The sequence below is a fragment of the Equus przewalskii genome, chromosome 28 (genome assembly GCF_037783145.1).
Source record: "Equus przewalskii isolate Varuska chromosome 28, EquPr2, whole genome shotgun sequence".
Classification (NCBI taxonomy): domain Eukaryota; kingdom Metazoa; phylum Chordata; class Mammalia; order Perissodactyla; family Equidae; genus Equus; species Equus przewalskii.
This window is the reverse complement of record NC_091858.1, coordinates 25544072-25571748: the sequence shown is the minus strand read 5'-3', so window position 1 is coordinate 25571748 and position 27677 is coordinate 25544072. Positions and strand designations below refer to the sequence as shown.

The 27677-nt window shown below is 42.8% G+C and overlaps 1 protein-coding gene across 1 annotated transcript in view; it reads left to right on the top strand.

The window, feature by feature from the left end:
* The first annotated feature begins 904 nt into the window (after nt 1-904).
* The window catches only part of WWC2 (WW and C2 domain containing 2), a 210470-nt gene continuing 183697 nt past the window's right edge, over nt 905-27677 (top strand). The window contains exon 1 of the mRNA XM_070598578.1: nt 905-1429. Coding sequence (XP_070454679.1) covers nt 1299-1429 — 131 coding nt within the window. The 5' untranslated portion in view covers nt 905-1298. The remainder of the gene's footprint in view (nt 1430-27677) is intronic.

The following is a 27677-nucleotide window of genomic DNA, read 5'->3' as shown; positions in this document are numbered from 1 at the left end:
CAGGATGCGTGCACGTCCAGCTGTCCTGAGCCCCTGCAGCCGAGGCCAGCGGCAGAGGGGCCCCGGTGGCCGGCCGGGCCCCGCGGGTGCAGCGCCCCGACCCGGCGGGGAGGCTCCGGTGCCTCCGCGCCCCGGGCCCGCGCGGCGGGCGGCGACGATGCCCGCGGCGGGGGGGGGCGGGGGACTGTCCCGGTCGCCTCTCAGGGTCGGGCTGGAGTTCCCCCGGCGGGCCGCTGGGGCAGGCGTGTCGCGGCGCTCTCGGACTGCGGGACCCGCCTTCGCTTTCCGCCGCGAGGCCCGCGGCCTCTGGGCGGAGGTCACGGAGGGCCAGGCGCCCTGCAGAGGCCCCGGGGGCGACGCCGCCCCGGACACGCTTTTAAGAGTTTTCGGTGCTTTTCACACTTTCCCACCGCCCCGAACCGCCCCGGGCTTCCGAAGGGGCTCAGGGCGCCGCGTGGGTAGCCTTTGTGGCCTCGCTGTTTGCTGGGACTTTTTCCTCCGAGGAGAGCCTCCCCCACCCCTTTCCTCTCCAAAGTCTTGTGGTTTCCCTAGAAGACGGAAAGAGGTCGAGAAGGTGCTGGAGACTGCTCTTTAGCTATCTTTCCCGACCCGAAACTCTAAAACCCCGAGGCGTTTGGCCGGAGGGAGACAGTCCGGGTCGAGGGGAGGGAGCGAGCCGTGCATTCCTGCGCGCGCCGCCCTCCCACCTGGTCCTCGCGCTCCCCTCCCCCGCCTGGCGCGGGCCGGACGCCCGGGCGCGCGCAGCCGGCCGGCAGCCGCAGGGTTAAGCCCTGGAATGTGGCGGCGAGGAATGTGCATGCAGATGAGCCCGGCGAGGGGAGGGGCGGCCGGGCGGGCCCGGGGCGGGGCGCATGCTAATCGCATGCAAATGAGGAGGCCCGTCGCCGCCGCGGCCGCCGCTCCGCCGAGCTTCCCGGATCCGAGCCCAGACGGCGGCGGCTCGGGCAGCCTGGGCGCCGCGACCCTCGGCGACCACAGGGGGCCGGGGAGGAGGAGGAGGAGGAAGAGGCGGAGGCAGCGGCGGCGGCCGCGAGGAGGAGGAGGAGGAGGAGGCTTCGCTCGCTCGCTCCGACGCAGACATGGTGGACTGAGCCCCGGCGGGGCGGAGAGCAGGGTTTCCGGAGGCGCCCCCCGCGCGTGGCCCCGCCGCGCCCCGCGCCCCGCAGCCCCGCGCCGGCGCCCGCGTCGGGTGCGGCGGCCGGGCCGGCAGTCGCGTTCCCGCCGCGTCCCGCGCCCGGTCCCTATGGAGGCGCCGCTCGCCGGCGAGGCCGCCGACCATGCCTAGGAGGGCCGGGAGCGGGCAGCTACCGCTACCCCGGGGCTGGGAGGAGGCCAGGGACTACGACGGCAAGGTCTTCTACATCGACCACAACACCAGGAGGACCAGCTGGATCGACCCCCGGGACAGGTGGGCGGCCGGGCCGCGGGTGGGCGCGGGGACCCGCCTCGGAAGCGCGGCGGCGGTTGTTGTCCGGGAGACCCGGCCGAGCGGCGGCGCCCGCGGCGCTGGGGGCGTGGGGCGTGGGGCGTCGCCGGCCCCGGGGCGCCTGCGGGAGGGGTCCCGGGGAGGAGGCGCGGACGGTCCGCCCGAGCCGGGCTGCGTCAGCCGGCGCGGCGCCCCGGAGGGGGCCGGGTGGAGCCGCCCCTTCCAGGGCCCCTTTGCCCACCCCCTTCCCGATGCCCCCCCCACCTCCGGACCTTTAGACGCTCCGGGCCCCGAGGGGAGGTGGAATTGGCGGTCTGGGCTGGCACTGCGTGTCCAGTTAACGGACCCAGAGGGGCCACCTGAGCCCTGTTCCGAGGTCGCCTGCGCCTAAAGTTGTCCAGATTGAGGTTGGAGGGCACAGTCGGCCTGGGAGGCGGGACGGCCCCGGGTCTCCCGGAGGAGGCCTGGGTGCAAGGTGGGGAGCCAGCCGGCCAGGCCACCTGTGGCATCTCTCTGGCCATCCTTGGCTCCCCGCCTTGACTGCCGGCTCTTGACGGGGCGCGCCACCAGTCAGGCCGGAGGTCCTGGGCATGGAGGTCCCTTCCTCGCTGGGCCCTGGTGGTGGGTGTAGTTGGTTTTGCCCCTTAGACTTTAGAAACGCTAGTTTGGGATTTCACTGCCTAGCGTTAGTCTTCACCTGGAAACTTGAACTGACTCCCGGATCATGAAAGGGCAGATTCTGTTTTGAAGTAAGAGGTAGTGAAATGAACGTTGAAACTGAACCTTGGTTGTTGAGGAACTCTGACTTGAGCTTAGCGTGATTTCTTGTAGTTTTCAACACACTTTTTATTCCCGCGCGGAGGAGAAGGTAACAAAACCATGGTCTGAGAAGTTCAGGAGCTCGAGCTGAGCCGAGTGTTCACAAATGTACTTCTATCTCGTCTCTTTTGACCCTTCAAAGGAAAATCTCTTAAACAGTGTTTAGAATTACTATGGGAATAATAGGAGATCTTCCTAATTGTAAATGTGTAAATTGTCCATTAAGGAGGTATTCCTAGTTGTAAATTTAAATAATATATCACTAGGGATAATTCCAACATTTGGACTTTTATCGTTTCTGAAACTTCTTCCCAGCTTTTTATGGAACATGGCCTTAGGATTTTATAACCCTTTCAGGTGCTTCTATTAAGCATTCCCCTTTTCTCAGTTTGAAGGTGAAATAGTGTCATGCTTTATATTCTCAGTTACTTTTATTCTAACTATATTGTTTTTGAAAGCTGTTAAAGAGCAATTATAAGAAAGTCATAAATGACATTATAAATTTATGGGACGGTCCTTATTAAATTATCCATGAAGCTATCGGTTTAGGTTTCGCTCCTGAAATGAGAAAGGCCACCTGTGCTGAGGGTCCATCTTGCCTCAGCCAGGCTGCCTGTTGCTGGCCTGATGAAAGTTATGACAAACATCACACCTTCACAGTCTCTCCAGACGTATTAGTTGTCATAAACTTCACGCTCCAAGCCATTAGTGCACTTTGAAACTACTTAACAGATAGTAAATGTCAGTGAGGATGGTGTGCCCTCACCGCTCGCTTTTAAGGCACCTGTATAAATATTTGACTTTTATAGTTGTGTGGTAATCTTTCTGCTTTCTGATACTTAGAGATTCAAGTTGTTGAAATTGCAATGAATTCTTGAAATATTTAGGCATTTTAGGTTCTCTTCAGCTTCAGTTTACATGTCTTGTTATATTGCCTCACTTGTGTTTACCAACAAGGATTACAAGAATATGTAATGCCTGCGTAAAGCAAATAGAAAGTGAAATAAAACTATATGGCTTAGCTTATCCATATCACTACTTCTTAAACAAGTTAAGCATGTCTTTTATTTTAAGCTGTTAATGGATTAACAATTATTGAGAACTCTGTTTTCAGGAAACTGGGTAACCAGTTCATTTGATGGGGGCAAACATTTTTGACTAAGATGATTTGTCATTATTACTTTTTTCCTGAAGCTGATGGATTTTTAGGTATTTATAAATTTGATTCTAAGACTCAGTAGTAGAGTTTTAGACTCAGTGTTAGAGTTATATAAAACTCAGTGTTAGAATTTTAAAAGGTATTCTGTGAGATCAGAGTCAACATTGACATATTTAGTTAAATTTTTTTTTTTATTAAGATTTCACTTTTTCCTTTTTCTCGCCAAAGCACCCGGGTACATAGTTGTATATTCGAAGTTGTAGGTCCTTCTAGTTGTGGCATGTGGGATGTCACTTCAGCATGGCCTGACGAGCGGTGCCATGTCTGCGCCCAGGATTTGAACTGGCGAAACCCTGGGCCGCTGAAGTGAAGCATGCGAACCTAATCACTCGACCACTGGGCCGGCCCCTATTTAATTTAAATTTGATTGTAGGCTCTTTTAGGGCAACGAAGTGTCTCTAAGTCTTGCTAAATAGTGTAAGAGATGGTGGGAGAGGATATTTGGAGTAACTGTTAGCTCTTGTCAGTTTTGTTACACACTTAACAAACCTGTGGAAAGAGAGATGTTACACAGGCCCGTTGGAGTGTGCCCATTCTTCTACAGGATCAAATTACAAATCCTGAAAGAAAAGTGACTTCGTGAACCGTGGGTTTGCAGTACTTTTGAACTTTTAAAGCCATTTAATTAAAATGGTCCTGATGATTTTACCCAGTTGTATTTGTGTTAAGAAAAAGAGTTTTGTGTTTTTGATAGTCTATCAGAATTTGTGCAGTTACGTCTGATCGCATTGATAATTATACAGATTTAGTGGGGGAAGGCTGGGGGATTTTACAAGAACATAATTTCATCCAAGTAGTGATTTTAGAATACTGAAGTATTGTTTTGCAATACTTTTAAGCTTTTGGAGGTAGATGACATAATGAAACTTTGCCAGGACATGATCAGAGTTTTTATTGCTCTACCACTTATGAACTGAGTAAGCTTAGATGAGCTTCTGAATCACTCTCAACCTCCATTTTTCAACTCTAAAGTGAATACCGCCTACCTCACGGGGATTTTGGGGGGCCCATAATTAGGGCCAAATAGTAGTGGTTGTAGTGTTGTCGTTCCCGTGTAGGAACTGGGTGGTAGTTCAGGTTATGTCTGACAGTAGTTGGTATACTAGCACGTTTTTCCTCTGTGTTTACTGTCACAGCCCATGTGCTGAGCTTTGGAGCTGTGATCTCGTGTTGTTCTCCCATTAGTCCTAGGAGGCAGGTGCTGTTGTCATCTTCCACTTACAGATGAGGAAACTGAGTCACAGAGTGATTGCCATTGCTATTAAATGTGGAGCCAGGACTTGAAGCCAGATAGTCCGACTCTAGAGCTGGTGTCCTTGATCGCTCCCCTAGACTGCCTGGACGCCTGGATGTGCTCAGGGGGTCTCTGGGTGGAGTAGACCCTCCTTGCCCAGTGTTGATTTTTCAGGCTGATCGACCAGTCTTTTCTGATCTCCAAAGCTTCCTGTCAGCCAGTTATGTTCTGTTATCCCTGAGTTGGCCGCACTTAGGGTCTGGTTCACGAATGCCTTGGGAGAGCGAGTGGGGACCCATCAAGTTGACCCTCTTGCACCACAGTGCGGGTCCTGGTAGAACTTGGAAATTCAGTGTACTCTTGGGCACATTATAAGTTCTATTTGGCGGAAGTGTTAAGGGCTCTGTCTCATCCCTGAAGAGATTAAAATTTTGCTATGGCAGTTTTGATTCTGCCCTCTTCCTGCCCCCTCACTAGTCCGGAGGAGATCTCTCCATCTGTGATTCCTTGCTGCCATTCCACGCCCCCCCCCGCCCCCCCCGCCCCCCCCCCCCCACCATACAAGGGCCTGTTCCTCCTGAAGTGTGATATTCTGCAGGTCGACTCCTTCTTTCATCTCTATTTTGTTCACCATGGACACCCTTTGACTCACCAGTTGGTGTTTATGGTGGGCCATTGATCATGGCCAAATGGTTGGGTGCTTTAAAAAAAACAAACTATGTTCAACATGGGTGAAAAAGGTGGGATAGATTCCTTGTCTCTGGAGGGGTGGGAGGCTAAGGTGAGCTGGCCTCAGAGACGGTTTGAGTGGTTATACAAACTCACGGTAGCATTCTGCTCCTTTTCTGTCCTTGGATCGAGTGTTACCCAGAGATACAGTAACTTGTCTAGTTCAACTTACAAGATTTACCACCAGAACAAAGCAACTTTACATTAAAACTTGCTGATAGACCATAATCTTTGGTTTACGGCTGGGGTCAGATGTTGAGCAGCCTGTACTTTCTATTAAGGAAAGAAATCCTGGGGGATAGGGAGGGTGACAGTGAGGAGGAAGAGGATGTCAGCTGGGCGTCATTGATGACAAAGTTAACTTTTGGCTCTCCACGTCCAGTTTGTGGCACGTGTTTAGGATCTTTCTTTCAAAGTCAAAGCAAGGAAGTTTGCTAAACCTGCTCTAGAGTGTAAACTCCTCAAGAGACCGGATTGCTAATTCCTGCTTTTTTGTCCTCGGTATATGGTGGATGTTAACTGAATGTTGGTTGGGTCAATTGATGGAGAAAGTTGTTAAATTAAGGAAAGAATACTAGTTGAGCTGCTCTCTTATTTCCAGTTTCTTATTGTTGGGCTTTCAAAAAATATACCCATAACCACCAACAACCAGAGAGTATTGGTTTTCCAATTAAATTAAAAATAATGAGAGAATTAAGCTGCTACATTTTGACTAACAGTATAAATGTGTGAATTACTTATAAGAGGAAAGAAAACAAAATCAGCCCTGATAGTCTCAATGCCAGCTCCTATTGTCATAGATCTCTGGAAATTGTTCCTCTCCAGCAGGCTGCCAGTCTGGGTGCCAAGTGGCTACTGTGAATTATTTGAGTGATTACAGTATTTGAAATATGGAGAGGTTGTTAAAAGAAGGATTTTTAAAAAATCACTCTGGGAAGCACTAATTTAAACTAAACTATGCTGTCTTCCAAAAATTCCCAAAGAAATATTTCTTGTTTTCAACAGAGTTTGCTATAGTGCTTGCTGGAATGAGCTGTAGTTGCTTGGTACACAGCTAAGATTTCTTCAGTGACTTTAATAGTCCATAGTTTGCAGTTTAATTTTGTTGAAAGACTCAGGACAATAATTGCTTTTTCAAGGAAGGCTATTATTTATAAATAAGTAATGTTTTTTAGAGCTGCAGATCACTAAGTTGTCGAGTTACATAGTCAGCCATTGTGGCGTGTGGCCTTCGGGTAAGCCGGTGTTTAGAGCTCACGTGGGGAAGCCCAGGCGCGCCTGGAAAGGTGTGGAAGCTGCCCGCAGCCTGACCAGGCCGGGCACCGCCTGCCTGAGCGACTGGGAGATGGTGCCTTGTAAGTGGCGCTTTCTTACTTTTTTTGAGTGAATGTTGTAGGAAAATGATGCCACCACTATAGAAGGGTGAGGCCAGCTTCATTTTGCTGATGTGGGAGTTACCGAGATGGTAGGAAACAGTGTGAGCCCTAAGACAGTGTAAATTCCTTGAGACAGGGCCTGAGTCTGTGCCTGCTCCGGTCCTGTGAACTTGATTGCAATTGGTTGAACTGATTTCTTGTTAGAATTTTGGACTAGTTTCTTCACCCATTTCTGAAGTTCCTGTTATTGGAGAAATTACCACAGAAGTATGTAGTCTGGGAAAGGGATTTTTAAAGGCACAGTATATATTTAAGTTGTGGGTTAATAATGATTTGCCAAATATATAGGTTCAGAATGTTTTCAGTGTCTTCAGTGGTTTTCCCCCAATTATTTGTTTTATTTTTTTGTTGACATAAAAAAATCACGTAACATAAAATTTACCACTTTAACCATTTTAAAGTGTACAATTCAGTGATTTTTAGTATATTCACAGTGTGCAGCCGTGACTATTATGTAATTCCTGAACATTTTTATCGCCCCTGAAAGAAACCCTGTGCCCGTTAAGAGCTCATTCTCCATGTTTCTCCACCCCTGCTGCCTTTGGCAATCACTAATCTACTTTCTTTCTCTATGGTTTTGCTTATTCTGGACATTTTATATAAGTGGAATTATACAATGTGTGTCTTTTTTGTGTCTGGCTTCTTTCACTTAGCATAATGTTTTCAAGGTTCATCCATGTTGTGGCATATATCAGTACTTCATTTCTTTTTATGACTGTGAATAATATTCCATTGTATGAATATTCCACACTTAGTTTATCCCTTCATCAACTGATGGGCGTTTGGGTTGTTTCCACTTTTGGTTATTATGAATAAGGCTGCTGTGAACAATCATGTTTAATTTTTGTATGAATATATGTTTTCATTTCTCTTGGATATATAATTCTACTTCTAGGTATAGTAGAATTGCTAGGTCATATGGTCATTCTATGAGAAATTGCCAAAGTACTTTTCACAGCGGCTGCGCCATTTTACATTCCCACCAGATGTCTGAGGGTTCTGGTTTCTCCACGTCCTCACCAGTGCTTTTTCATTTCTGGGGTTTTTCTTATAAGCATGTCTAGTGGGCACGAGGTTGTCTCTGGCCGTGGGTTTTTTTTGAGGAAGATTAGCCCTGAGCTAGCATCTGCTACCAATCCTCCTCGTTTCGCTGAGGAAGACTAGCCCTGAGCTAACATCCATGCCCATCTTCCTCTACCTTACATGTGGGATGCCTACTACAGCATGGCTTGATGAGGGGTGCCATGTCCGCACGTGGCATCCAAACTGGTGAACCCTGGGCCACCGAAGTGGAACGTGTGCACTTAACCACTGTGCCACCGGGCCGGCCCCTCTCGGGGGTGGTTTTGAATGCATTGCCTTGGTTAGACCCACTCTTCCCCTGTTATTCCTGCCTTCAGACCTCCCCACTCTCCCCACCTTTTTGTGTCCTCTCGCTTCTTACTTGACCAAGAAAGAGTCAGGGAAGAGAGGTTAGTACTTTTTAGTCTCATGTTGTTCTTCCCTTTCTCCTATATCTGAGTGCTTTGAATTATTTTAATACTGAAGTTGTAGATATAAATTAATCAGCAGTTTTTATCGTGTCAGCCAGCTGGGTGCCCTGGACTCCAGGGGATGTAAAGATGGATAAGATTTGGTCCCAGGTCAGGTTGCTTACCATCTAGTTTGTGTAATCACCATGTAAAAAGTGAGAGAAATGTGGACTCTAAAAAATAAAACAAACAAACCAGAACAAAAGCGGACTCATAGATAGAGAACAGACTGATGGTTGCCAGAGGAGAAGGGGCTTGGTGGGTGAAATGGGTGAAGGGGATCAAGGAGTACAAACTTGCAGTCATAAAACAAGTAAGTCGCGGGAATGTGCTGTACCACACGGGGAATGTAGACGAGAATATTGTGTTAACCTTGAATGGTGACAGATGGTTACTAGACTTACTTGGTGGTCATTTTGTAATGCGTATAAATGTCGAATTGCTGTCTTACACGCCTGAAACTAATATAATATTGTATGTCAGTTACGCGTCAATAATAAAAAGAAAAAATGGAGTATTTGAGTATTGTCCATTACATTTTTCATTGTCCCTTTAATTCAGCCTAATGGTTACCTTCCTCCTTCTTGATAGGCAGAGGAAGAAGCTTTGAGAGGAATTAGAATATACTGGCAAAGTACATATTAATTTTTGTCTTCATCTCTAATATGATATGTTGTATGAGGCATAGATGTGAATCACGTAGATAATGAATCATAATGTGTGTGCATATGTATATGGCCAGCTTATTCAAAATGATTTGACATTTAAAACCTTTAGCTAGTTATATATGGTAAGAATTAAATTCATTTTTATTAATTATTTTTTAAAAGAACACTTGGAGCAAACTTGACAAACATTGCCTCAGCCAGTTGATCAAGATAAATATCAAGCCGGCCCAGATGGCCTGGTGGTTAAAGTTTGGCGTGCTCTGCTTTGGTGGCCTGGGTTCGGTTCCTGGGCGTGGAACCACACCACCTGTCTATCAGTAGCCATGCTGTGGCGGCAGCTCACATAGAAGAACTAGAAGGACCTTCAACTAGAATATGCAGCCATGCACTGGGGCTTTGGGGAGGGGGGAAGAAAAAGAAAAATGTCAACAGTAATAGGTCATGTTGATGTACCCTTGATGTGATGTGATGACAATGACACTTTTTCTTTGTGGTCTTTCTCCCCCCCAAAAAAATCATAACCCCAGTCAATCATGAGAAGAACACCCACCAAATCTTAATAGAGGATATTCTACAAGATATCTGACCAGTACTCCTTAACACTTTCATTATAGCGAAAAACAAGGAAGGTCTGAGGGACTGTCACAGCAGAGAGGAGCCTAAGGAGACGTGATGAGTACATGTGGTATGGTATCCTGGGTAGGACTCTGGGCCAGAGAGAACACATTAGGTCAAAGCTAAGGAAATTGGAGGAAGTATGGGTTTTAGTTAATAATGTAGCAATATTGGTTTATTAATTTTAATAAATGTACCATTCTATAGAAGAAACTGAGGCTATGGAAACTCTCTGTAGTAACTGCATTTTTTCTGTAAATCTAAAACTGTTCTAAAAAGATGTCTTTTAAACAAAATTACAAAAAAAGACAGAACCGTTGGAAGTGTTTTTCTTTAGTCAGCGTGTGGCCATACTATGTAATTATGGTGTTTTGGTATACGTGAAAAGCAGGAATGGGCAAACTCAGTCCCAGCCTGCTGCCTTCTTTTCTTATGGCCCTCTAGCCCTGAACGGGTTTTATGTCATTAAAGGGTTGTAAACAAACAAAACCAAAGAAGAGCAGGTGACAGAAATTGTACGTGGCCCACAAATCCTAAAATATTTGTTCTCTGGCCTTTTGCAGAAAATGTTTGCCAACCTCTGATATAAAGTGAGATGATAAAGTCTTTAAAATATTTTGTGTAAACATTTAAAAGAAATATAAAAAAATCTTATATGGTAAATAGCATGTTTATCAGTGATCATCGATCATTTATTTCAGAAATACCTGGGACTCTGGGCACTGTGTAGTATAAACATGAATCAGACACGGATGCTGGATTTGAGGAGCTACCTTGATTTGTGAACCACTTTTCCTCTAATGAAATGTAGCGTGTTACTTAAAGTTTTCCAAACCCATTCTTCTCTGAAGTAGCTGGAATTGTATATAGGGACATGAGAAAAACTGGCAAAAGTGAACTTTTGGAGGAACCATAGCTTTTTGTTTACAGTTTACTGTTGGGAGTATAAATATTACAGTAATCTATTTTAATAGTTTCCTGTGATATATTGATAGTATTTATAAAATCACAGAATTGGTGATGATTATCAAGTAGAAAATAGTTCCACGTGTTGTCTTCACAAAGCTGGTGACTGTCACAGTTAAGGGTATTCCAGAGATGTGTGAAGGGCTAAAATTGTTTTGCTCTGTAAATAATTTTTCTGATACTGTTAACTCTGCTGTCAGTAAGGAGATCATGGTTCTGAGAAGATATTAGTAGTGTTGAAAATGGAGCCAGCCGGGAAGCGGGCAGTCATGGAATAACAGAGTTAAGCTTTGGGACCATCATTCACTCCTGTGACATAGCAGGGGTTGCAGTGGTCCCAGTGGAGTATTTGAACGGAGGTTTACATTTAATGTACTTTGGTCTTGCTGGGGGTGGAGGTAAGAAATTTAATTTTAAAGAAATGTAGACGTTATTTTGATTACTAAAACAGTGACTTACTTTTAGCTAATTAAGTGTCGCTGGTTTTTCTGTACAAGTGAGCGTGTGAGAGGTTGGCCGGCAGCGAGTTTCCCTTGCTGTGATCGTTGCTTCTTCTGAACGTGCTGTTTTCTCTCAAGGTGGCGTGGGTTGGAGTGGTCACCAGCTCTGCATGTGAGTGCTGACAACGGCAGTTAAGGTTGACTTAGAGATGTGTTGCTGTAAACTCCTGATTAATATCCTGACAGTGATAGACCGCGGAAAATGTGTCGTGTACTTTACTGACATTGTTCCATTTTATAGGATGGTAATTAAGTCCACCAATACTCAGTAAAGTATAGAGAATGGTAGACCGCGTTTACTGCAAAAGATTTGAAGAGCACACAGTTTCATATAGTGCAAAACTTTGCTCTGCAGTTTTCCATAGGATTATGGTTTATAATAGAGATAAATTAAAATGCCAGCCTTCTTCCTTTTAAATTGTGACGGTGAAGGATGTGTGGAATCCGTGTTGTACGTGGTGTCCCTGGGTTAGCAGTTTGTCAGCTTTTAGGTCTAGGTTTGTCTAGGTTTTTTAGGCTGGTCAGTAATTCTGTCCACACTATGTATTCTTTCCCTTTCTGCTGATTGTCAGGGTGTTTGAACTTGTTAGAAACAGATCATTCACTTTCTCCCCTTGTTGCCTCCCCTCCCCCTTTTCTAAGCGACACAGCTCGTGACATTTCTCAGAGGACAGCATGTCTATAAACCAGTATTTGACTTGGCTGAAGGTTTAACATAGCATTAATGCCCTGCTTTGCTATTGCAGCTCCAAAGACACAAAGCTAACGTGATTGTCTGATGCCCCTTTCAGCCCCCTTTCCCCTGCAGGTATGCCTGTAGAGTGTGTGCAGATACATTCTTGAGAGATTTCCTAACGTCTCCTGCTTAGGGAGCATCTGTGTGTCTGCATCACTAATGTTCTCATCAGACTGGTTTCAGGTCAGCCGAGGATGGAGACTTGCTTTGCCTGTGCACAGTTCCTCTGTGCTCTCTGCTTAGGCTGCCTGTCCCCCCGGGGCCCTTAGGAACATTCAGAGCCCAGTACCCATGTAAATGAAATGTAAGTACTTGAAGGACCCTTGCTTTCTTCCAGCAGCCTCCATAATCTGTCCCCAGTCTGCTTTTACTGACTTAACTCCCTAGTCATTCACTCACTCATTTATTCATTCAACCATTTGTCAGACACGTATTGAAAACACTGTATGCGAAGCACAGATGTCTTGGGGACATAGCATTGAATGAAACAGGCAAAGGCCCTACGTTCATGGATTTTATATTGTAGTTTGGGGAGACAAATTATAGAGGCAGTTGTGAAAGTGTTCCGATGAAAATAAACACGGTGAAGTGCTAAAGGGTGTCAATGGGAGCTCCTTTGCCGGCAGGGTTGGGGGGTGGGGGTCAGGAAGGACAATTCTGAGGAGCTGACATTTAGCTGAGACTTGAGGAAAAGAAGGAGCCTCTGGTGTGAGGACCTGGGAGGAGAATAGTCCAGCAAGAGGGTAGGGCTAGGCGAGAGTCCGAGTGCTGCACTGTCCAATGTGTTAGCTTCAGGAGTATGTGGCTATTTAATCAAGATTAAATAAAGTTAAAAATTTAGTTCCTCAGTCTCACTAGCCACGTTAAGTGCTCAGTAGTTGCATGTACAGATTAGAACATTTCCATCAGTGCGAAAGTTCTGTTGGACTGCACTGTCCTGAAGTGCTAGGGATGTTGGTGTGTTCAAGGAACTGAAAGGCAGCCAGCGTGACTGCAGTGCAGAGACCGAGGGAGGAGGGTCTTCCGAGATGAGGCAGAGGGGTAAGAAGGGGTCCGATCATGTATGCCTCGGAGACCATCAGCATTTTCAGGGCTTTTGCAAGCCGTTGGAGAGTTTTGAGTTGAATGGAGGAATGATGGGGTTTGTGTGTGTGTGTGTGTGTGTAATATGATCTTATCCTTTCTTTTCCCCCTCCCCAAAGCCCCAGTACATAGTTGTATATTCTAGTTGTAGGTTATTCTAGTTCTTCGGTGTGGGATGCTGCCACAGCATGGCTTGATGAGTAGTGTGTAGGTCTCTACCCAGGATCTGAACCAGTGAACCCCGGGCCCCTGAAGCAGAGCATGAGAACCTAACCACTGGGCCACAGGACCAGCCCCTTTATCCATTTTTTAAAAAGAGATCACTGCTCTGTGGAGAAGGAATCATAGAAACTATTGCAGTGAGATATTCTAGGTAGGAAACAATCAGATCTTGAATTGGAATGATGGCTTTGGCAAAGGAGAGCAGTCAGGGGATTGGGAATATGTTTTTTAGGTAAAAGTGAAAGAACTTGCTCATGCTTTGGATATGGGAGGTATGACGAAAAGAGAGGAATCAAGGATTTACTGATTTACCGATGGGAAAGACCAAGGGAGGAATATGGTTGGTTGGTATCCAGTTGAATCAGTAATCTCAGATTTATAGGTCTGAGATGCCTATTAAGACGTACGTGGGGAGACACCTAAAAGGCAGTTAGATATAGAGTCTGGAGTTTGGGAGACAGCTCAGAGTTGGAGATACCAAATTTGGGTATACACAGATAGTATTTTAAACTTGTGGGATGGGATGAGATTCCTGGGAGAGAAGAAAAAGAAGAGGTCCCGGTGCTGAGCCCTGAAGCATGCCAGTGTACTTTAATGAAACCTTGTTGCAGCTAAGATGCTTTGTTTGTTCTCACTGGAACATATCTTATACATCCCACCGCTGGGTTAAAGGTGACGATGACAAAGCTGATGATGGTGATGATATAGGCAGCATCTGTTGAGCCTTTCATGCATGTCATCTCAGGCTCCCTGAGGACAGGTAGTGTGTCTGTCTTGTTCACTGTTGTATTTGAGTGTCTAGTTGTGTGCAAGCTCTTAATAAATATTTATTGAATAAATGAAACCTTGGATAGGTACCATTATTGCCCCCATTTTAGGAAACTTATAAGACTTAACAGGTTAAGTTACTTGTCTTAAGGCTGCAAAGCTGTTTAGCAGTGGTGGCAGAACTCACCCACGTCTGTCTGATTTCAAAGCTGTGCGTTTGACTATGTGCGGCTTCTGACTATGGCTCAGAAGGTCCGTTGGCCTCCTCTTTGGGGTTGGAAGTATAGCCACCCTCGAGGACTTAGTGAAGTTTCATCACCTGAAGCTTCCCTTAACAGCTTAGCCACACATACTCTTCCAGTGCCTCAATTCTTACGGTGCTTGTTTTTAGCATCTTTATTAAAACTAAATGTGTAGTGTTTTGACTCTTCAAGTTGAAATATTACTTTTTCAGAATTTAAAAAAAATTTTTCCATGCTAGTTGATAGGCTCCATTTGGTCAAGTCATGCACGCTCTTATTTCTTTATGCCCCCTCGCAGGACGCCCAGCACAACGTCTTGTGTGTATTAGGTGCCAAAGTAAAGCCTAATCTGACTCTGTCACTTCTGCCTTATGCCAGTGCTCCAAGTTCCTTCATAGGCTGGGATCTGATATGCTGTAAATCCTCTTTATCCTTGTCTTTGGGTTCTAAAAGCCCTTTGACCTTGTACCACAGCCTTCTCCCAATCCAGGCTTCTGTGGAACCATCTCTTTCCCAAATGTGCCACCTGCACCCCCATGTCCCCTCCCCCGACTGAGGACAGGTGAACTGATTATTAAGGATGGAGAATTTTCAGAGCGATAACACTGAGTCCCAGCTCTTCCAGATTCTTTCCTAGAGCTCGCTCTTTTTCATTGATTTAAACCCTGATGGGTGACCTATTGTGTGAGAATGCCTTGATTTCACCACAGATGTGTAAATTACAGACCTGGATTGGAATTCTTTTTTACTTTGACTCTTGTAGTTGAGCTTAAGTCTTGGAGGAAAAATAATCTCTTCCTGTAAATTGTTGTGTTGTAGTTTGCTTTGCACTGCTTAGATTTGGATTCAGGCTCTAGCCTTGCTCAACGGGAAGTGTAAGAGGGAGCATGGTGTGTTTTTGTCTGTTTTACTTATGCCATGAAACTCACCTGGAAGAATACAAGCAGTCACTAAAGTGGTGCTTATACAGGAATCTTTCAACTTGCACATTCCTTGTCCTGGACACAAGTTGCTGCACTTTTTTTTTTTGTCTTGTCATGGCTGAACAGTGTATTGTGTATCTGCTTCTATTTGGGAATCTAATATTCTTACATTTCTACTTTTGACTTGGTTTGAGATTCAAGTTTGTGAGTTTTAAATAAATGCTTAGATTATGCATGTGAAAAATCTTTTGTTCCTGTGTTGCTATGAGCAACAGTTGTTAACGTTAACCTTCCTTTTTTAAGGAAATGTGGACAAATAAATATATGAATTTTAACAGGTTAAAAAGAAAGTCACCATTTAGTGTTGTGAGTGTTCTGCCTATAAAGTAGATTGTTACTATGACCATAATTATCCTGGGGAAGGGAAGAATGCAGTAGAAGTGAATAATCATTGGACACGTTGACAAAACATTCCTAAAATACTATTCAAATGAGGAAAGACTTTATGGGGCTGCAGCTAGTAGCCCGCGTTGAGTCCTTTTAGCTGGTCGTCTGCCTGGGTTACTATTGTGGCCGGAAAGAAGCTGCGTGTAGTGGTTTGCATAGAAAGGCCAGGACTTATCTGAAACTTTCCAACTTTTTTTTTTTTCTTTTTAAACCTTGTCTGCCATCCTCCCCACACAACACTTTATCTCATTCTTGAAGACTTCTTTTGTCCTGATGGTATTTGTTTCATTGCTTTCCGCCCTCCTTCAGCCTAGATTTTACTGACTCCCGGTGATTGCTTAGACTTGCTGTTTGATTCTGTTGTGTGATTTTGATTATGCTCCTTTGTGCTGTCTAAACTAGCAGTGTTTACCTGAATTAGTGTGGTAGTAAAGGACACAGGTGGGTCCATTGAAAGAGGATTGAGGGCATCGGCCTGGCCCTGCTGTAGAGGCTGCTTGATGGGTTTCCATGAATTCACCCTCCAGAAGGGCGCTAGGAATTTGCCTGGATGAGGAAGCCAGCTCCTCAGTTAGAGGCATGAGGTCCGGGAATGGTCGGTTCAGGAGTTTATAGTGATAATGACATTAATTCACTCTCTGAGAATACAGGACTCTGCCAGGAGACGCTTTTTGTCCTCTTGCTGCGTTCTCGCCTCTTCCCCAGCTCACTCCTGAGCAGGACCCCGGAGTGCTAGTCCTTTACACAGCCTACGGGAAGGAAGCGCCACTTTCTCCTTCAAGATTTCACAAGACCCTGCGGAGCCCTCCACCTTCAGGAGGGGTGTCAACCCCTCCTCACAGTTGCATCTCTGTTTTAGCCATGCACTTTGTATGTTGGAAAACAGTGAATTCTTTTTTTAAACAAAAGTCTTATTTTTTGATTTTGAAAATTTAAATTGGATTTTTGTATTTTTTGTCAAGATGCCGGTTTTAAAAACACAGATACAGTATTGGGATGTTAATTCTAAAAGATATTTTGGTGATATAAAATATAAGAGTGGGAACTTAGAATGAGCGTGTAATATTTTAGATGGATATTGACTTAACCCATGAAAGAAAGTTTTTAATGTATAAATCATAGAAGGCCGTGCCTTGTGGATACTAAGTTCATTTCCTTTCCACTATTCTCAAGTCTTGTTCCAAAGTCCATCTTCAACTCCCAAATTCTTTATTCTGATATTCATCCGTAGTAATAATTATGTAATTCTTAAGCAATCCATCCAAATAACTTGAATTTGTTTGTTAATGGATTTTAGAGAAAGTCACTATGGAAATAGAAGTCATCTAAATCTCTGGTTTCATCAAGATAGCAGAAGGGGTGTCCTATCTTTGGAGATGAAAAGTGACCTTTGCATGTATAGAAAGGATGTTTTTACTACTTTAAGACTAAATCCGTCTAAGTTAATTAGTAATTTGGGGACTCAAAAACAGAAAAGCTGATTTTCCTTTTCTGATCTCGAAGAAGAAAATGAAGAGTCTGTTTGTTGGAGAGCCAGTTGTTTTAGAGTTTTCAAGGTCACAAGGTCAGCTGCCTGAAAGAGTGTGTATATATATAAATTTTATTGAAAAATACCACTATTCATGCTAAATAATCGTGGCACGCACCATGAAATACTATCAGTTGATAAAAAAGATGTACGGGTGCTGAAATAGAAAGATCTCCGCCCTGATTCCGTTTGATTTGAACCCTGCGTGCACATGCTCACGTACGCATATATGCTGACGTTTGTCAGCTAGAATGGTCTTGAACAAGGAATCTCTATTAGTGGTTCCTTCTGGGGAGTGAGACTCCAGGTAGGAGGAAAAAGACGTGCATTTTATGTAATTCCTTTTGGGCCACTTGAATTATTATTATGTGCATAATTTAATGTTTATTTAAATAAAAACCCTCTTTACAGAGAAGAAAAAGTTCAGATATTTCATATTTATAACTAAAGAGTATTAAAAAATCACGATATCCCTAAATTTTCATTCCTATTTAATATTGTTTAATTTTACCTTGTCTGCATTTTTAGGGAAATTCTCCTAAATTCCTCTGGCTTAAGATGAATGGAACACATAAAACAGATTTTAAAAACTAACGTTGTGGAGGAAAACAGTGCAGTTGTTGACGTGGTAATTTGTTGTGATGGCCATTGCCCTAAGATAGAGGTGGAAAAATGTGACCTGTTGGTTGTCAGTGGAGAGGACATTTCCAATATCGACATATTTTAGTTTTTCCAGGTAAAATAGTTTAAGTGTTATGTACTTATCTGACTCAGTTACAAAATTAGTTTAAAAAATTACACATCTTATGCAGTGAACATTATCTAAACGTGAAATATCTTTTTTCTTTGGTTTCAGTGAGGACTGGCCTAAGGCAGTGGTTGGCAAACTGTGGCCGGGGTGCTGGGTTGTGCCCACTCCAGGTTATTAAGACCTGTGACTGAACCATGGGTTTTATATTTTTAAGTGATTGAAAAAAATCAAAAGGGAAATATTTATTTCATGACATGTGGAAATTATATACAATTCACATTTCAGTTTCCATAATACAGTTTTGTTGGAACATAGCCGCGCTCCCCCATGTCCGTGTCGTCTGCTTTCATGCTGTAGAGGCAGAGTTGAATAGAGAGAGGGAGACTGTGTGGCCCGCCAAGGCTAAAATATTTATCATCTGGCCGTTTTTACCGAAAGTTTGCCCACCTCTCAAATAAGGTAATATAAAGGAGAGTAGAAATGCGTTTCTTTGTGGGGAACTGTTGATTACATTAAGCCTTCTTGAGAAATCGTTTAACCGAATAACTTTGCCTTACGGGAGCATGTGTATTGGGTCTCTGGCTCTATGTGTGTAAACCAACCTACCTCCTTTTCTTCTCTTTCTCTTGGCTTACTTTTTCTTATTTAATATAAATTTCATTTTGCTACTTTAGTATCTTCATAAGCCCCCATTGATTGCGCTCTCAGAATTGAGAATCATAATAGTATCCCAGTTATTTGTTGAGAGCCTTGTATGTGCTAGAAGTATGGTAGGTGTGCTACCATACTTTTATCATAGCCTTTTTAAAATTGTTGTCAGAAACACATAACATAAAATTTAGCATCTTAACCATTTTTAAGTGTACAGTACAGTAGTATTAACAGTATGCACATTGCTGTGTTACGGATCTCTGGAATTTTTTCATCTTGCAAAATGAATTATATCCATGGAACAGCTCTACTTTCCCCTCCCTGCTGCTGGCAGTCCCTGCTCTACTGTCAGTTTCTAAGGGTTCGACTTCGATACCTTATAAAAGCGGAATCATGCAGTATTTGTCTTTTTGTGACTTTTGTATTTCACTTAGCATAATGTCCTCAAGTTTCATCTATGTTGTTGGCTGTGACAGGATTTCCTTATTTTTTAAGGCTGAATAATATTCCATTGTATGCGTATGTCACATTTTCCATTTGTCTGTTGATGGACACTTAGGTTTCTTCCACCTCTTGGCTATTATGAATAATGCTGCTTTGAACACAGGTGTGCAAATATCTCTTTGAGATCCTGTTTTTCCAAGTCTTTTGGATATATACCCAGAAGTGGGATTGCTGGATCATATGGTAGTTCTAATTTTTTTTTTTTTTTTTTTTGAGGAAGATTAGCCCTGAGCTAACTGCTGCCAATCCTCCTCTTTTCCCTCAGGAAGACTGGCCCTGAGCTAACATCCATGTCCATCATCCTCTACTTTGTATGTGGGAAGCCTACCACAGCATTGCGTGCCAAGCAGTGCCGTATCCGCACCCGGGATCTGAACTGGTGAACCCTGGGGCGCCCAAGCAGAAGCTGCACACTTAACCACTGCACCACTGGGCCAGCCCCCTATTTTTAATTTTTTGAGGAACTTCCATACTGTTTTCCAGAGAGGCTGCACCATTGTACATTCTCACCAATAGTACCCAAGGGCTGCATTTTCTCCACATCCTTACCATCACTTGTTATTTTCAGTTTATTTGTTTGTTTGTTTTTTGTGAGGAGGATTGGCTCTGAGCTAAGATCTGTCGCCAGTCTTCCTCTATTTTATGTGGGGTGCCGCCACAGTGTGGCTTGACGAGCGGTGCTAGGTCTGCACCCGGGACCAAACCTGTGAACAGTGGGCTGCCAAAGAGGAGCACATGAACTTAACCACTACATTGCCAGCCAGTCCCTGTTTTTGTATTTATAGTGGCCATTCTAATGGATATGAGGTGATATTGTGGTTTTCATTTGCATTTCCCTGATGATTAGTGATGTTGAACATCTCTTCATATGCTTATTGGCCATTTGTATATCTTCTTTGGAGAAATATCTATTCAAATCTTTTGCCCATTTTAAAAATGGATTATTTGTGTTTTTGTTGTTGAGTTGAAAAAGTTATTTATTTATTTCTGTTACTAACTACTTATCAGATATATGGTTTGTAACTATTTTCTCCCAGTTCATAGGCTGCCTTTTCATTCTGTTAATTGTTTCCTTTGCTCTGCAAAGTTTTTAAGTTTGATGTAGTCTCATGTGTTTAGTTTTGCTTTGTTGCCTGTGCTTTTAATGTCATATCCAATAAATCATTGCCAAAACTGATATCATTAATCTTTTCTCCTATTTTTTCTTGTAGGACTTTTATAGTTTCAGATCTTACATTTATGCCTTTATTCCATTTTGAGTTAATTTCTGTATAAGGTGTAAGGCAAGGGTCCAGCTTCATTCTTTTGCGTGTGGATATCCAGTGTTCCCAGCACCGTTGTTGAGTAGTCTACCCTTTCTCCATGGTACCCTTGTTGAAGATCGTTTAACCAAATGCGCAAAGGTTTACTTCTGGGCTTTCTTTTTTGTTCCTTTGGTCTATATGTCTGTCTTTATGTCATCGCAGTTTTTCCAGGGTAGGTAACGTTATCCCTCCAGACAAGAAAACTGAGGTTTAACTAGGAGGTAGGGAGCCAGAATTTGACCCCAGGCTTTGAATTTGTCCACCATGCTGAGCTAGTTTGTTACTTTTCTGAAATCTAAAAGTCATTAGTACTTACCCAATACAAGAAATATCTGAAGGTGGAATTTGTTTTCACTTTTGTGAATGACTGTGTGTGTGTATAAGTATGTATACATGTTTCCTGTCTCTCCTGCTGGATTATTAGTTCATTAAAGGTTGGAATGAAAATTTTTTGGTGTTTCCCAGAATGGCATATGTCCCCTGATGGGTAACCAGGGGTTGGTCTACACCTGTGTGAGTATGACCTAGATTGTATAATAATGATCTTGCATTTACACATGTTTACTTTGAGCCAGGCACCCTTCTAGGCACTCCACATGTCTTATTTCATTTAATTTGTAATACCCCGTAGGTATGTTCATATTCTTTAGTGTTAGCCGCCTAACTTCATTTGCTTGTTTATTCGTTTGTATGAGAAATTCTGCTACCTGCTCCATCTTTGCTGTCTTTCCTGGGCTCTGCAGCTCTACTGTTATTGTGGTCCTTAGTCTTTAGGGTCAAAATGAAATCCCCTTTCCCCATCCTGCCAGCAGGTGGAAGATGCCCCATTATTTTAACAAGGACAGGATCAATCAGTACTTTTTCCCCCCTGGAATTATTTTTAAAATCTTCTCATTTTTCTATACGTAATATATGTACATGTTAGAAAATTCAAGAACAAAAAGATACTCGGTGAAAAGTAAATCTCCTTCCTACCCTTTGTGTGTCCAGGGGAGATATCTATCACCAGTTTCTTGTATATTCTTCTGGAAATATTCTCTGCATATACAGACCTATGTATGCATACATACATATCCTTCTACATGAATGGTAGCTTTTTGTTTTTTGATACAATTGTAATACTGTTTTGCACTGTGATTCTTTTCTTAGAGATTGTTCAGTTGTGTATAACCTGCCTCTTAGTATTCTATTTTGTGAGTGTACTGAACCTTTTTGAACCATTTCCTCCTTGATGGACATTTCAGTTCCTCTCAGTTTTTGTTTTTCTGTTAGAAACAGTGTTTCACTGACACTAACGTGTATGTCTCTTTAATGCAAATAAATTCCTGGAAGTGAAAAGGCTGCGTCAGAGGTATGTGCGTTTACAGTTTCCATAGGTTGCTTCAGCTTGCTCTTTGTGGAGGTTATTGTACGCATTTCCACTCCTGGCAGCCTATGAATTAGGGCCTGTCTCCCTTACCTTTGCCAATCATTATGTTTCAAAACATTTGGTATTTTTTACTGGAAAGAGAAATGCAAATGAAAACCGCAGTGAAATAGCATTTTCCATCTATTATGAGTGAGGTGGAACTTTTTTCCATTTATTTAAAAGCCACTTTTTTCTGTGAACTAAGTCTTTATATTCTTTGCTTTTTTGTTATTGGATAGTTGCTATTTTTATTCCCAATTTGTAAATGTTATTTATATATTAGGCAAATTACAAAATCAGTGGGGGAAGAATGGATTATTAAATAAATGGTGCTGGTACAATAGGCCATCTGTATTAAAAAAATAAAAATCAGATCACTATGCTTCCCCATACACAAAACTTTGTAGATTGATTAATGTGGAAAATCAACATGGACAAACAGATTTTAAGCTATTAGAAAATTATAGGTAGGTGAGTATCTGTATGACATGGTAGTAGAGACTAAGAAGTCGAGACTGTTTAGGAAAAGATTGATACATTTCAGTAAAGAAAAACTCTGATGTAACAAAAGGCGTAAATAAAATTAAAAGACAAAAAAAGGGAGACAGTGTAGCATATAAGTAATAAAAAATTAGTGTCCTGAATGAATAAAGATCTGTAATTCAATAAGTAAATGAGAACACAGAGGAAAATGGGGTAAAAACAACAGCCAATTCTCAGAAGAAAACAGAATGGTCAATGAATATATGGAAAGATCTCAGTTTCACTAGTAAGAAGGGAATTGCAGAGTAAAACTCCGAAGAAACACCATCTCATTTACGTAAGATTTGTTAAAATCAGTGAGCCCGAGAACATCATGTGTGGAGGGGATGTGGGCAGACAGGAGCTTTCATCACTGCTGGTAGATGTGACTCCACGGTACCACTAAGGAGAGCAGTTGGCAACGTATATCACTTTACACATTTGCGTTCCTGTAGGGCCCGGATTCTACTCGTGGATCCTAGAGAAACTCTTGCACGTGTGTACCAACAAGTTTACTGTAGCATAATTTGTAAAAGCAGAAAATTGGCAACGGTCCAAATGTCCATCAGCAGGGGATTGTATTAAACAACTTTTGTGCTTTAGTTATAAAACGGAATGCTATACAGCAGTTAAAATAAATGAAGTAGAATCTTCGTACATCCATCAACATAGATAAATCTTGATGACAGTGTTTAGAGAAACAAAGCAAGTTTCAGAAGTGTATATATGTGTATACCTATACACTATATGTGTATATATGCACTGTATATTTATATAGTATTTCATGCATGTAAATTTTTTTAAAAACCCACTAAACTAGAGTATATAGCATTTATGGAGACATATATATGTAGTCAAGATTTAAAAATAGGAATTGTCTACCCTGACCTCAGGATAGTAATTGCCTCCGAGGAGGGAAGGGGGTAAGGGAGTCTGTCCTAAAAGGCATCTATAATTCTTTATATTTTTAAATCTGAAGGCGAGAATGACAAAATATCATCTCCTAAATTGTGGTGTTGTAGACATAGTTGTTCATTTGTCTTTGTGTTTTTTGCTATATATTAAACATACATTTTGAATTTTTCTACATGCCTTTTCACTATATAGAGATGGTTTGTGCTTTAAGCTATTAATACAATGTATTTTATTAATAGATTTCCTAATTTTGAATTTTGATATGAAGCCCACTTGGTCATTTAAAAAATGGATTGCTGATTCTGTTTGCTAATATTTATTTAGGACTTTTCCATTAATAGTCATGAGAGTATCCTTTTTTTCTTCCCCTCTTTCATGCTCCCATGATTAGATTTTGGTTTAATGTTATGTTGCCTTCCTAAGAAGACCTTGGAAGCTTTCCTTTTCCGTGGGACAGTTCAAGTATCCCTGGAATTGTGTGTTCCTTGCCGTTGGGTAGAGCTCACATTTAGAACTTACTTGATCTCGTGCTTTCCCTGGGGGGTTAGTTCTTGGATAACTGTTTGGTATCTATACGGCTGATTAGATTTTTCCCTGTCTTCAGGGATCAGTTTGGTATTTATATTTTCCTGGAAAATCATCAGTGTTTTCAGATTTATTGGACAAGTTAATCCCTTAATGTTCTTCCCCTTTCTACTGTATCTGTGGTTGTTTTCCTGTTCTCATTTATTACTTAGTGTGTTTGTGCTCTTTCATTTTTTCTCTTTCTAGTTTACGTTACCTAACTGCTCAGTTATTTGGGTATTTCTTCTTAAAGTAACCAGCTCTTGAATTTATTGTTGTTAACTACTGTTTTTCTAATTCAGTACTATTTGCTTTTATCTTTATTCGTTACTTCCTTCTGCTTTGTTTTTCATTTTTTAGTAACTTCTTGAGATTGCTTAATTTATTTTCATTATTATTTATGTATTTGTATTAGTAGTTAAATGCTATCAATATTCTTTTGATCTGGTGGGGTTCAGGACATGCTACCCCAAGACATGGCATACTGTTCAACCTGTCATCTTCCTCTCCATGATGTCCACGCTTGAACCAGCATGAAGATACTCAGGTCTGACTTTTTCTTTAGGTCTTCATTTCCTTATGAAGGCTTCTGTGTCACATAAAACTTGTTAATCTGTGTGGTTTTCTCCTGTTCATCTGTCTTTGTCAGTTTAATTTTCAGACCCAGCCAAGGGCGCTAAGAGGGTTAAGGAAAACTTTTTCCTTCCTTCTAGATCTCTGATCACTTGTGAATTCCTCTTTTTGTCGGAGTTTAGAATCTATGGGAACTCAAACTTCTCCACGAAGCATAGAAATGATTTAGACACACTGACTTTTTTGATGGAGTGTGTGGCCAAGGAATTACCCCAAGTGCTGGAAATGTCCCCAGTGCCGGCCCCCTGCCGTGGTGTTTGGAGATGACATGGGCTATTAGGGCTGCTTTTCACGTGTGTGGGGCACTGGGGAGCAGGTAAGGCCGGCCTAGAATTACAATCTGTCGTTTCAGTCCTCTTCTTGCCCCTGATGGCTCAAGGGCTGGAAGCTCTTACCTGAAATAAGGTATGTTTCCCTTAATGAAGGTGTGGGTGCATCCTCAATTTTTGCCAGTTCTATTTTCAAATGACTCACAGTTCAGAGAAATTTGCCTTCAGATGCTGAATTCGAATTATCTGACATTTTCAGCTGTATATGGGTGCTCCCTGACAACTGTTCTGTTTCAGTATTGTAGCCATCATTGGCTATAAAACACTGTTTTCATAATTATTGAAATATTTTAAATAAATCTGTTGTTAGTTTATAAAAATGAAAACTAAAAAAATATGAACATACTAATATTAGTGAAAAATGTGTTGAATCCTCCCCTTCTGTCAAATGCTTATTTGATTTAAGGCGGTTGTCTGTGTCTTCACTTGTGGAAAAAAATGAAAATTAAAGATATTAATGTTGATACTGCATTATATAATATTGGATCTAAAATTCTGTAATATTGTCTAGTTTTCTTGCCCCCTTCTGCTTCCACGTAACATCAAGCCTATTGAAAACTTTCATGCTCTGTATGCCTTTTTTGGAATTTTTTAAATATCAAAGTAGAAAACGTACACTTCAGTGAATTTACTCCAGTCTGTAGGTGTTTATCTTCAGTGTTCCAGCAGAATTCATGCTTATTCTCATATTTCCCCCACCGAATTGGAAGAGAGAAGTAACACCCTACATTCTCAGCTGTACTCAATTGGAACGCCTTTAAGACTGTCTAATGAATGCATACAGTTGGTGGCATGAGAAGTGTTGGCATTGTTTACTTCCAGAGCTGAACTACGGTGAGGCCAGGCACCTCACAAGGGGAAGCCTAGGGCGCAAGATTTAAGGAGCTCTCTCCTGCTGTGCGGGTGTAGGGTTGGCATTGCATTGCGTGACCCTGAAAGCAAGTACCTCCTTAAATTTTGTGACCTAGGACCCTGGCTTGCCTCACCCCAGTCCGGGCCCTGTCCAGTTCCTCCACCTGTGCACTGTTTCCTGCTTCTGCAGAGCTGGTCTCTGTGAGCCTGTCTGTCCTCAGTGTGATTGAGAAGCCATCATCTTGTGCATTCGGGTCTTCAGATAACTTTTGTCCACTGCTGACCAGAACTGGATGAGAACCAGTTATTGATGCGGGGTTTTTGAGAGAAGATATCAGTGCTGCTCTTCCAGGGTTACATATTCAGTAGCGAAGACCTGCTCTGGGAGCTTGTTCCTAAATTTAATCCTCTGGGAACCTGTTATGGCAGAGAAGGGTGTCAGAGGCAGTAATCTTTGTGGTTCTCAACCCAGCAGGCATCCTGGGGCTCCTCAAAATCTCCAGTACCTGCCTCAGAATATGACTTGGTGGTGGATATTGATGTTCTTTCTACCCACTCTTGTCATTTTCAAGGCAAATAAAACTAGAGGTTCCTTAGAACTAGCAGAGGAGCTGTTGTGGATGAAACGGAAACAGTTTCCGTAGAACTTCCCAGGATTTACATATTACTATGTTTTCAGGTCAAAGTATAGTTTAGCTTTGACATCAAACCGAGTTGAGTGAATATGAAGAATTCCTGTAATTTGGAAAGTCTTCTATGGCCTATGTATGCACACACTAGTTTATTTCTACGTATAGGTATGAGAATGGGAAAAGAATTATAAGAAGAAAGTAGAATGCTGTGCCAAAATTCTCTATTATTTCCTACACTCTAAGATTAATTGCATTTTGAATTAGGTGCAGGGTTGACTGTGTGTATATATTTAGTACATCAGTTGTTCATTGCTGTGTAACAATCTATCTCTAAGCTTAGTGGCTTAAGTGGGTGCTTCCTTGGGTGACACAAGTAGTTGGTGACTCCGCTGCTCACTTCACGTTGGCTTTCCTTCAGAGGGCGATGTCCCAGTGCTCTAGTCGGAGTGGGTTTCAGTGTCAGTCGAACACACACTCATTTGTGTTTCAGGCTCTCCACTCTCCCCACTGGGAATTCTTCTGTCCCTCTTCTTTATAGTCCATGTCCTGCGGATTCATTAGGAGTTAGCTTAAGTTTTCACTCTCCTTAAATACACCTTTTAATTCTTCATTCTATCTCAGATACTTAGTGCGTGCCATTTGTGGAAATTCTTCCCCTTTTGTGAGGGCTGGTTCAGGAATGGGTGTGTGACCTCTTCTGGCCAGTGAGAGGTGAGTGGAAGCCCACTGAGGGAGACACATGGAGGAGACAGTTTGTCCAGTTCTTCTTGATGTTTTTTGCGTGGAACTGTGGCCTCCATCTTTCTGCCAGCCCGAGCGTGGAGCTAGCACATGGTGGAGTAGAGATGGACAGAGGTGGTGTCCTTGACATTGTTGAACAATTGAATAATCGACGCTGGAGTCCCAGCTATCCAGGTGTTAGGTGGGATAATAGATTTTCTTACTGTTAAACCAGCCTCAGACCAAAAGCTTTCATTTGCAGCAGAACATTTGTCAACTCACTCATGGCCCTCCGCACAGTTGTTCTGGAAGTTGGGTTTGGAAACGGATGAACTGGAGTTTCAGTCTGGTTCTTCTGTTCACTTGGCAGCTTTGTGATCTCGTGCAGTGATAATATTAATTATTATTTAGGGAGGACTTTGTTTTGTTGCCTACATAATTGTATCATTTAATCCTTTTGTTAACATCATTTCGCTGATTAAGGAACCAGAGGTTCAGAGTCATTGAGCTTGTAGTGAGAAGGGCCTGGAATAAAATCAGACCTGTTTGACCCAGCTTCTCAGAGCCTCACTGTTTAATGGGAAAACTGGGGGTATTCTGTATGCTGCCAGCCTCATAGGGTTGGTGGGAGGATTAAATGAGATAATTTAGAGCGTTTCAGTACAGGGTCTGTTACCTAGACTTTGTTCAAGAAATAGCTGCTCTTATTATTATTGCTGTCGCTGTTACTATTCCTCATGGTGTCCCCATCACTTAGTATGGTATCTGGCATGTTTTA